Source organism: Orycteropus afer, unplaced genomic scaffold (assembly GCF_000298275.1).
Source record: "Orycteropus afer afer isolate SDZICR_OR568_19922 unplaced genomic scaffold, OryAfe1.0 scaffold00028, whole genome shotgun sequence".
Lineage (NCBI taxonomy): Eukaryota > Metazoa > Chordata > Mammalia > Tubulidentata > Orycteropodidae > Orycteropus > Orycteropus afer.
In genome coordinates, this window is record NW_006921615.1 from 9161725 (window position 1) to 9173458 (window position 11734).

General features: G+C 37.3%; 1 protein-coding gene across 1 annotated transcript in view; it reads left to right on the forward strand.

Annotated features, from left to right (window-relative positions):
• Nucleotides 1-501: 501 nt before the first annotated feature.
• The window catches only part of USP6NL (USP6 N-terminal like), a 257499-nt gene continuing 246266 nt past the window's right edge, over nt 502-11734 (forward strand). Inside the window, exon 1 of the mRNA XM_042780231.1 lies at nt 502-574. Within this exon, the coding sequence (XP_042636165.1) occupies nt 502-574 (73 nt within the window). The remainder of the gene's footprint in view (nt 575-11734) is intronic.

Genomic DNA, 11734 nt, shown 5'->3' on the forward strand with positions numbered 1-11734 from the left:
GAAAGAAAAGTATTAAGACTTGAGACAGTGCAAGGTATTTTGGTTGACTACTTCTGAGTGTGTTTCAAAATACTTGCACATAGCATCTGTGATGCATAGTGTATGAGGATTTATAACATAGCACTTTTATTTTTCCTGTCATGACATATGTGAGAAAATGTTTTCACTGTGCTTAGTGATTTATAGAAAATTACCCATGTTTTGTTTATAACTAGTTAATGCTTTGCAAAATCATACATTTTGGACCTTGAGGATGGTTTTTCATGTGTGCTGAAATCACTTTGAATTCATCATTTCAAGAAGATACAGCCTGTCCTTTCGCTGATTCTTATTAACTGCTTCAGAGCCTTCATGGATAAATAGGCAAAGCATTTATTACTCTGAAGTTGAACTGTGTTGGTGCTTGAGCTTTCTGAAAGCAGAATTGCAATGAGCTCTTGGTGATGAAACCTGTTGGATTTCTGGAGGAAGCAGCTGGAGTCTTTGGCTTGTTAACTAGCAATGATTCAAGTCTTGCAGATTGTAAAGGAGCTGGTGACACCATCAAGGCAAAAAGCAGCCACAGTGAAGAAAGGTAGGAAGCAATATCATCTGAACACTTTAAAGCACTCAGAGATGTTTATAAGGATCAACATAAAGAACAGCTTTAAAAAAGGGAGTTTGGAGTTATTATGTATATGCTTTTGCTCTTAATGACCCTTTATGGTATCTGCAAAGGATCAGGTTATGGCTTAATTGTTAATAAGCCTCATTATTGCTGTTTATAAACCAAAAATTAGAAGCATATTATTTTATTAAAAGGTACAAAGAGTAAGGTGAGATCATGCCATATCACGTTGTAAAGGTCTTCTTACATTACGTATTTTGGAAGTAGAAGAAAAATTAATATAATCCTCTTCTGATTTTAAAATATAAATATTCATGGAAAAAATCAGAAGGGAACAAGCTAGAACTCTGCCTACAGCAGGGCAAAAGAACTAGACAGCTCTTACTGTATGAATAGCTGATAAAATAATTGTTATAAATACAAGTGTACCTATAAGGAATTTAGCCAATAGATGGTAGACTTTATTGCCTTTTAAAAGATAATAATTGCTTTCCTTTATTTATGATTATATGCTTATCAGGGATGTTTATATTTAAAACTCTTCTATATTTATAACGTTATCTGTTTAAGATATGCTAAAATATGTTTCCAGAAAATTTTAAATTCCATGTTTGGTTTAAAATGAGCTAAGGTAGATATGTTTTTGAAGAAACAATGTATTTTCCTTTTAAACATTTGAAATAGTAAATCTCAATTAGGAATTGATTTTCAACAACATATAGTTCATCAACTAGGTTTTATAGTACTAGAAATTTCACTAATTCAATTTATGGTTTAAAGCCTTTGCTAAATTTATGTATTTGCCTTTTTGTCTATAAGATGTATTAGAGCATTCTATCTTTATATGGTTTGAGTAGCATATCTCAGATAATAAAAAATAAAAATAGTTTTTTTTAATCTGACATCTGTATTTTAAAGCTAATCAAATTCATTAAGTCGTAGGTAAAATGAAATAATATTGTGACATACAGTAGTATATCTAACCACATACAGAATGTTAGAGCTGAAAGGAACCTTAGAAATCATTTTGTCTGTTCTGTATCTCATTTTATGGAAGAATATAGATTTTTAATTTTTTATTAATAACCAAACATACATCTCAAAAAACAGAGAAACTATTGTAATTTACCTTTCAAAATGTGATAACATTATTTAGGATACTTTGTAATGATTTACATTCTGTTTTCTACTTTATTTCCCTTCCCTTTTCTTCTGAAATAGAAGATTATATTCCCATTTCTAAATAGCAGGATTCTAACAATTAGGCATTAAATATATATGTGTGTGTGTGTGTGTGTGTATAGCTTTTGTTATTTTAGAAGCATATAAATTAGTTCGTTTAATCCCAAGTAAGTGTCAGATTCCTGCAGTTTGACCTTTATAGCAGACAGTCAGATTTTTTTTTGGAATATTCCTTCTAGTTTGTATGTTTTCAGTGACCGTCATAGTTACTTGGAATAAACCCTGGGAAAAGAATGATAATATTCTTGCCTTTCAAAAAAAAATCTAATTATATTTAACTAGAAATACTGTATGAATATAGACAAAAAATTACTACATATATGTTGTTGTTGTTGTTGTTATGTGCTCTTGAGTTGGATGCAACTCATAGCAACCCCTCCTTGGGTTTCCGATGCAGTATCACTACAGAAGTAGATTGCCCCATCTTCCTTCCAAGGAGTGGCTGGTGGGTTTGAACCGCTCCGCTGGCCTTCTGGTTAGCAGTCAAGTGCCTTAGGCACTAGGCTACCAGAGCTCCTGATACACAAACACACACACACATACACATCCCTTCTATTCTCAGATTTTCTTAGATAGAATATTCTATGACCAGGGAATATAGATATTTATTTAAAAATATTTTTTCCTTTTTCCTTAGAAGATTGTTTGAAAAAATTTCTTCTAATAGTGTTCTTAATCACTCCCATTGTCATGCCTTGGTTCTAGTCTTAATACCTCTCCTTTGGAATATTACAGTAGCTTCTTCATTTTATTCAGTAGACTTGCGTTGTACACTCACTATATCCTAGATGCAGGAGTATTACTCGAATAATTTCTTCTAGAAGGATCAGCACAGGCTGGTCCCTATGAGGCAGTGGTTAAAGATGCTCAAATGTCCAACTTTTCCAAGCTCTGTACCACTCCATCCTCTCCAAGGTCAACTCCTCCTCTCCCCCTTAGGATTCTACCTCCTGTCATAGAGTTCCGTATTTCACTGTGATGTATTGCAGAACTCAGACTGCCGTAGAAATTATTCATACAGTTGTGGAAGCTGGCAAGTACCAAATCTTTGGGTCAAGTGTCCATCTGGAAGATTGTCTTCCTTCACTTGGTTGTAGGGGCCGATGAACCCAAATTAGCAGGTCAGATAACTGGCTGCTGTCTCAAATCTCAAGAATCAGATGATAACAAACTAGATGCAGGATCTAGAGCAAGAGAATGAATTTTTCCAGGGCATTTGTATATATTGTATGCAGACCATGCCCTCAAGAAAACTAAGTGTAGTGACTGGACTCACACCCTTTAGTAAGGCAGTGAATCAGGATACATCTCATTCTAATCCAGCCTCATTAACATAGTGGAGAACTCACTCCAAAATAGGATTGTAATCATAGGCATAGAGGCTAGGATTTATAATATATCACAAAATGGAGGCGTATGGCTACTGTTGTTGTTGTTGTTAGGTGCTGTTGAGTCACTTCTGGCTCATAACAATCCTATGTATATCAGAACAAAATATTGCCCAGTCCTGTGTCATCCTCACAATTGATGCCATGCTTAAGCCCATCATGACACCCATTGTGTCAATCCATTTCATTGATGGTTTTCCCTTTTTCGCTGACCCTCTACTTTAGCATGCATGATACCTTTTTCCAGGGACTGGTCCCTTCTTACAGCATGACCAAACCAGTTGAGACTAAGTCTAGCCATCCTTGCTTCAAAAGAGCCTTCTGGCCAAACTTTGTACAAAAAAAGATTCGTTCATACTTACAGCAGTCCATGGTGCATTCAATATTCTTCACCAACACAACAGTTCAAATGCATCAGTTCTTTTGGGGTGTTCCTTGTTCATTGTCCAGCTCTCATATGCATATGAGGTTTTTGAAAATACATTGGCTTCGGTCAGGCACACTTTAGTCTTCAAAGTGACATCTTTGCTCTATAACACTTTAAAGAGATTTTCCCAGTGCAATATGTTATTTGATTTCTTGACTGCTGTTTCCATGGGTGTTGACTGTGGATCCAAGTAAAATGAAATCCCTGACAACTTCAATCATTTCTCCATTTATCTTGATGTTGCTTATTGGTCTAGTTGTGAGGATTTTTCTTTTATGTTGAGGTGTAATCCATACTGAAGGCTGTAGTCTTATTAGTAAATGCTTCAAGTCATCTTCACTCTTAGCAAGCAAGGTTGTGTCATCTGCATATCTCAGGTTGTTAATGAGTCCTCCTCCCACCCTAATGCCTCATTCTTCTTCATACAGTCCAGTTTCTCTGATTATTTGCTCACTTTGCAAATTGACTAAGTATGGTGAAAGGATATGACCCTGATTTTAAACCATGCAGTATCCCCTTGTTCGAATGACAGCCTCTTGGTCTGTGTACAGGTTCCTCATGAGCACAACTAGGTTTTAGAATTCCTATTCTTTGCAGCGTTATCCATAATTTGTTTTGATCCATGCAGTCGCCTGCTTTTGCATAGTTGGTACATCTCAGATCAATGTCTTAATTCACTGTACTGCATGTCAGGGACAGAGATATATGCTCAAGGAATTCATATACAGATGGTCAGAGACAAGTCAACATTTACAATATGAATTGATAGGTGTTATAATAGACAAGATGACTTGGGAACTTCAGTGGTGGAAGTACTTAACTAACCCTAGTTTGACAATGCAGGTTACTAAGTATAGCAAGAAAGTAGATGAAGGGTGGGCATAGTGGTAGAGATGAGTTTGGTGGGAAGTTTAGGGGCCAAAACATGAAGAGTTACGTGCCATATAAAGAAGTTCGGAAATACTCTTAAGGTGGGGGAAGGTGGGGAGACTAATCATGTATTCGGTTGCTTAACTGTATTAATCCTTCCATTACTGTCTGAAATAGTTGTTTGAAACAATTTGCTATAGAATCTGGTCTTAGCTTGTATTGCTAACTGTATCACTAGATCTCTCTCTGTACCCTCTATGCCAGTTACCTCAGAATACTTGCTGTTCCTCAGCCATGCTGCTCTATCAGGATGGCAAGTCCTTTCCTTCCTTCTCCAGCTATTCTTTATCACATGACTTTTCAAGCTCAAAAGCCACTCCCACTAAAAAGTGTTCACTGCCCCCCTCCCCTTCTAGGTCAGAATTAATCATTTCTTTCTCTGCATTTGTTTAGCATTTTGCTTTTGCTCCTGTTATTACATCTTTTAAATTATATTACACATTATGATTATATTTATTAGATTGATTAACAAATGTTAATTGAAATAATTGCATTAGCTTACATGTTTGCTCCCATTTTGTTTTAAACTATATTTTAGATAGTTAAAAAGAAGCCCTGGTGGTGCAGAGGCTAGACAGACACTCTGCTGCTCTCTGAAAGGTGGAGCCTCAAACCCACCAGCTCCTCTACTGGAGATGATGAGACAGTCTGCTTCCATATAAAGATTTACAGCCTTGGAAACTCTATGGGGGCAGTTCTACTCTGTTCTATACACAATGCACTGCTGTGGAATCGGATCTGACTCATAGCGACCCCCTCCTTGGGCTTCCGAGGCAGTATCACTATGGAAGTAGATTGCCCAACCTTCTTTCTGAGGAGTGGCTGGTGGGTTTGAATCGCCAGCCTTCTGGTTAGCAGTCAAATGCCTTAGGCACTGTGCCACCAGAGCTCCCACTCTGTCATGTAGGGTTACTATAAGTTGGAATTGATTTTATGGTGGTGAATTTTTCCTTGGGTCTTTTCAGATATTTAAGATTGTCATAAAATTGTATTTAGAAAAGTGAAATATTACTGGTAATAACTTACCCAGTGGTTGGAGAAATATGTAGAAATAGTTTGTGACTGTCAAATAAGATAAAGGCTTTCAACTTCTATTTAAAATGTACCTCTATTTTGCCACATACATTGATTCCTTCTTTCGGTTACCTAGTGCTGCTTTGACAAGAATATATACAAATGGGATGCTTGAACAAACAGGAGTTTATTCTCTTACAGTTTGGAGGCTTTAAGTCCAAGTTCCAAGTGCCAGGCTCTAGGGGCTTTAACCTTGGGCTTCAGCTCTACCTCCTGCTCCTGGCCCACTGAAGCTAGAGGCTTTTCTTCACTCAAACAGCTGCTGGCTGCTGAGACTGACAAGCCCAAGGTTGACAAGTAAAAAGGCACAGTCTCGATGTTACCAAACCACACGGCAGGCCATTAACTTAAGTCCATTGTAAGTCCCAAGGTTGGCAGAGCATAGCAGGCTGCTGAACAATGACATGGCTGGCTACATGCAGGGTTCAAGCGTGCCATAGCTGGCAACCATTCCTCAAGACTTCTCCTCATATACAGGAAGCAGACCACATCCCTAAGGCAGCTACTCAGCTGCTCACAGTAGATTCCACCATGCAGTTGATTACCAGTCTCATCATGGGGAATACTACAGTCAACCAGGCCCAGCCAAGTTGACACACAAATCTAACTACCACACTACTTAAACTTGAGAAGCTGAAATCATAACATCTAATGTTTTATTTAGTTGTATATTTGTAGTTCTTTATGATTTACAAAGCAGTTCACACTCTTGACCAAAAAAGAAGACCAGCCACTCCTCGGAAGGAAGGTTGGGCAATCTACTTCCGTAGTGATACTGCCTTGGAAACCCAAAGAGGGGTCGCTATGAGTCGGGGCTGACTTGATGGCGCATAACAACAACAACAACATGATAAGAATTAGTCAATGAAAATTTGAGAAATGACTGTTGTGGCAAACATTGTTAGTTGCTTATCCAGTATTCGTTTTTCTTTACATCTGTACTAATAACTGGTTGAACTAGTTGTTGAGTCATTTCAAACTCATGGCAGCCTTCTGTGTTATGGTAAAACTGTATTCCATAGGGTTTTCAATAGCTTTTTTTTTTTTTTTAAATGCAATTTAATTGAAATATAATTTATGTGCAGTGAAATACACAAAATTAAAGTACCATGGGTCAACACGTTTCAATAGCTCATTTTTTAAGAAGCAGATCATCATGCCTTTCTTTTGAGGCATCTCTGACTAGACTTAAACCTCCAACATTTCAGTTAGCAGTCGAGTGTGTTAACTGCATAACTTTGATTTTGTTCGAAGTGATACTGTGTTCTGTTAAAAAGCAAACCAAAAATAAACCCTGTTTTCTGATATGTAAGCAAAGGCCTGGTGGGTATTTCCAGATAAGTTTTGCTTTCTGAGAAAGCTGTTGCCTCAGTTTCCTTGTTATGTCTTTCTGCCTGGAATATGAATGCAGTTCCTGAAGTTGCAGCAGCTGTAATATTACCATGATGCCAAAAGCAACCTGGTGAAGGAGAAACATAGAAGTCTGGTCCCTTGTGAACATCAGCGAGCATTTGTACCAATTCTGACTTACCTTTAGACTTTATTACCTGCAGTCAAAGCAATCTTCACCAGTGTTGTATCCACTGGAATGAAGAGTAAATCTAGAAATGAACTGTGTCATTTAAAAAGTAAAGTCTTTTAATAAACAATTAAAAAACAATTACATAGTACTTTGTCCTCTATGTGTTGGGATTACACAGTCTTAATGAGCAGTAGTAGCTATATCCTAAAGTGAAGCACAGATATGGCCATGTGATGGGAGGGATGGATAATGATGAGTTGGGAATCATCTCACTCACACCCTAGACCTTCCAGCATGTGACTTTAGGCAAGTCACTGAACAGCTCTCTGTCACAATGTAGAGCACTAACACTCCTATTCTACTTTTTTCTTACATCCATTTTTGTTTTTTATGGTAGTTTTTCTAGATTACAATATCAAGTTCATAATGCCTACCTGACTATGTTTACTATTTCCATACATATATTAATGGTTAATAGGGTTATAGTAGTCTTGCAAAGTTGTATAATTGGCTTAATTATAAGTAGCTTTTAGTGATTTTCATAATTTACTGCTAAATTGGTACATAGTTACGTGAGTGATTTAGTGAAGGACAAAAGCATCGCAGAGGACAGGCTGTTTAAGAGCGTGTACTCTAATCAGGCAAATTGGAGTTTCAAAATTGGATTAACTGCTTATTAGTTATGTGATTTTTGGCAAATTACTTAATCTCACCATGCATTGGAGGAGCTCTCCTGGCTCAGTGGTTAAAGCATTTGGCTGCTAATCAAAAGGTTAGTGGTTTGAAACCACCAGCTGCTCTGCTGGAGAAAGATGTGGCAATCTGCTTCTATAAACTTTGCAGCCTTGGCAACCTTATGGGGAAGTTCTGCTCTGTCCTGTAGGGTAGCTATGAGTTGTAATTGACTCATGGCAATGGTTTTGTTTTTAGGTTTTTTGGTTCATGCATTTGATTCTTTATCTGAAACATAAGGATAATAATATTATTTACTTTACTAAGGATGTTGTGAGGATTCAGATTTTAGCATAATGCCTGGCACATACCCCCCAAAACAACCCCATTACTATTGAGGCGATTCTGGTTCATAGTGACCCCATAGGACAGCATAGAACTGCCCCATAGGATTTCTAAGGCTGTAATCTTTGGGAGCTCTGGTAGCATAGTGGCTAAAGCACTTGACTGCTAACCAGAAGGCTGGTGGTTCAAACCCACCAGCCACTCCTCAGAAGGAAGATGGGGCAATCCTACTTCCGTAGTGATACTGCCTTGGAAACCCAAGGAGGGGTTGCTATGAGTCAGGTCTGACTCGATGGCACATAACAACAACAACAATCTTTGTGCAAGTGGACTGCCTCATCTTTCTCCAGCAGAGCGGCTGGTGGGTTTGAAATTGCCTGACCTTTTAGTTAGCAGCTGTATGCTTTAATCACTGCATCACCAGCCTGAAACAGAGTAAGGTTAAATGTAGGCTGCTGTTAATAGTTTTGTTAGTTTTGTTATTTTTATTATTACTGTTGTTGTGGATATTACACTTCTGATCTCTGGGATGGCTAATACAGTAAAACCTGCAAAAGTCAGAACCTGTGTAAGGTGGAAACCTGTCTGAGAAAGAAAAGACAAATATTTTCTACTAATAGAGAATGATAGGAAAGTGGTAAGACTGTACCCTGTCAAAGGTGGAAATTTTGGAAGACTAGTGAAAAACAAGGCAATCTGTGAGTTGTAGCTCTCACATGTTTCACTGCAATTTATTTGTAGGTGGGTGTGTCTGGGATGGAACACAGGGCTTAACAGACAGGAGTCTGATTCAATATAAAAAACTCCAAACTCACAGCATTGAGTTGATTCTGACTCATAGTGACCCCCATTGATTTTCCAAGGTGGTAGAACTTTACAGAAGCAGGCCGCCTTCTGTGGAGTGGCTGGTGGATTCGAACCACTGACCTTTTGATTATCAGCCAAATGCTGATTCAATATAGCTTTCCTCATTAATTGATCTGTAAAGTAGTATCAACTCATTTGTACTTGGAGAACTAAATTTATTCCTTAAATTTAGAAATTTTTGAAGTCAGAATTGTGTATATGTTTATAAAAGATTTATGAAGATTTTACTTATTTCAGGGAAATATATGTACAGATCTTAATGGCCTGTTTTAAAAATAGTTTTAAAGAAAAATACTGTTATTTTATTTAGCTAGTTGCTTTTGTGTGTCATTGTCTTAATCATGGTGAAGAATTGTTGTAATAAGGCATTAAACTTTGCAATAAAGTCATTGCTTGAAATGCTTTTTGAAAAGTTTCTTTTGAATTGTTTAAGCTTTTTAAAATTAAATGAACTACCTGAGCAATATTCCTCTGTTGCTTGTCATTGAGGCCATCAGAAATTAATTAAGGGTATAGTCTACACTCTTCAGTATGGTAGCCACTAGCCACATGTGATTATTTAAATTTTTTTAAAAAAATCGGTTCCTCTGTCATACTAGCCACTGTGGCCACATTGTGTTCTGGTTATCTAGTGCTTCTCTGACAGGAATATACCGCAAATGGGATGGCTTGAACAAACAGGAGTTTATTCTCTTACAGTTTGGAGGCTTTAAGTCCAAGTTCAAAGTGCCAGGCTCTAGGGGGCTGGGTGAAAGCCCCTCAGCCTTGGGGTCCAGCTTTGCCTCCTGCTCCTGGCCCACTGGAGTTACAGGCATTTCTTCAGACAGCTGCTGAGGCTGATAGGCCCACGGTTGACAAGTAAAAAGGTACAGTTCTGATGTTACCAAATCACACGGCAGGCCATTAATTCAAGTCCACGGACAGTCCCAAGGTTGGCAGAGCATGGCAGGCTGCTGAATAATGACACAGCTACATGCAAGGTCCAAGAGTGCCATAAGCTAGAGACCATTCCTAAAGCTGTTTCTTACATACGGGAAGCAGACCACATACCCAAAGGCAGCTGCTCAGCTGCTCCCAGTAGATTCCACCATGGAGTTGATTACTAGTCTCATCATGGGGAATACTGCATCCAGCTGCCCAGCCACTCAACCAGGCCCACCCAGGTTGACACACAAACACAACCACCACATATTGCAAAGTTCCTTTGGACGGCACTCAATATATTGATTGTAAAGCCAAACTGCCTGGTTTCATATCTTGAATCCACTACTTACTAGTTAAATGGCCCTGGACAAATTATTTAATTTCTGTTTCTCATCTTTAAAGAATTAAGTTCATAATAGTACCTATCTCATAAAATTGTTAATGTGGATTAAATGAGTAAACATTTATAAACTGCTTAGAACAGTGCCTGACACAAATATGTTTGTTAAATAAATAATTACATAAATTACATAAGTAAAATCAATTTATAGCATGCAAAGTTCAGATTTATTTAGCTTTTTTTAATCTGTTAAACTGTACTAATTATTTTTTTGCCCTTTCTGTATCTTTCATAGTCTTTTTTGAGAAAAAAAATTTGTATCTGCCATCCTGCTTGAAAGCATTTTTCATTTTGATATTTTCTCACAATTTCGAATAATGTTGCTGTCACACACTCTTGCTTAAAAATTTATTATGAGTGCTAACTGCTTTCTGGGCCATGCAGCCTCCTTTGTCATGCTGAGAGTTCCATGCTGCCCTTCCCAGCTCATTTCTCGGTACCTTCATTTCTACCCCTTTGTTCCATTCTCAGTTAATAACTGCCTTTTATTGTTAAAAGTATATATTGGTGATGGTTTCATCTCTTCATCTGGTATATAAGCTCTCTCAGAAGGGGTAGCATTATTTTCTGTGTATCCATCAAATGCTCAGCATATGATTGTTGAATAAAATAATTTTCAGTGTTTGAAATCCAGTCAGTATTTCTATTAATATCAAAACTACATTTGTTCAAGTAGAAGTAAAGGGAATCCAAAACCCATTCTGCCATCTGTGATGGCAGTATCAGAAATGTGCTCCTTCTTACAAGACTCTCTTCTTTCTATGTTTGTCTCAAAGGTGAGAGGTCTGGGTAATAGTTCTGCTCTCCAGCTCACTACCATACACATTGCTGATATATAAATTACTTTGTAAACACTTTGTGGATGACATATTCTTAAAAGATGCTGCTTTTATCTTTATTTACTTGCTTCTTTAAATTGTCTCCCATTTTCTTTGGTCTGTTGTATATTGTTTCTTTCTGTAATCTTCCTACTAATATGCAAATAATTATCACATAAATGTAGCAAAGAGAAAAAAAATCAATATCAAAAGGAAACAATGCTACCTAATGTATCAAGTAAAACTTAGTTCTTGTGTTTTTATAATAATACCTATAATATTTAAGTATGCTTTAGCTTATTTTCACTTTACACAAGTTATAACCTCAGTATGAAGGAAAAAAAATTTTTTTAAACTAACATAACTAGTGATACTGCCTCGGAAACCCAAGGAGGGGTCGCTATGAGTCGGGGCCAACTCGACGGCACATAACAACAACAACAACAACAACATAAGTTGTACTATAGAATGATATATGCCTGTAGTGTGGTAAGATCATAGACAAAATCCCCATTTGT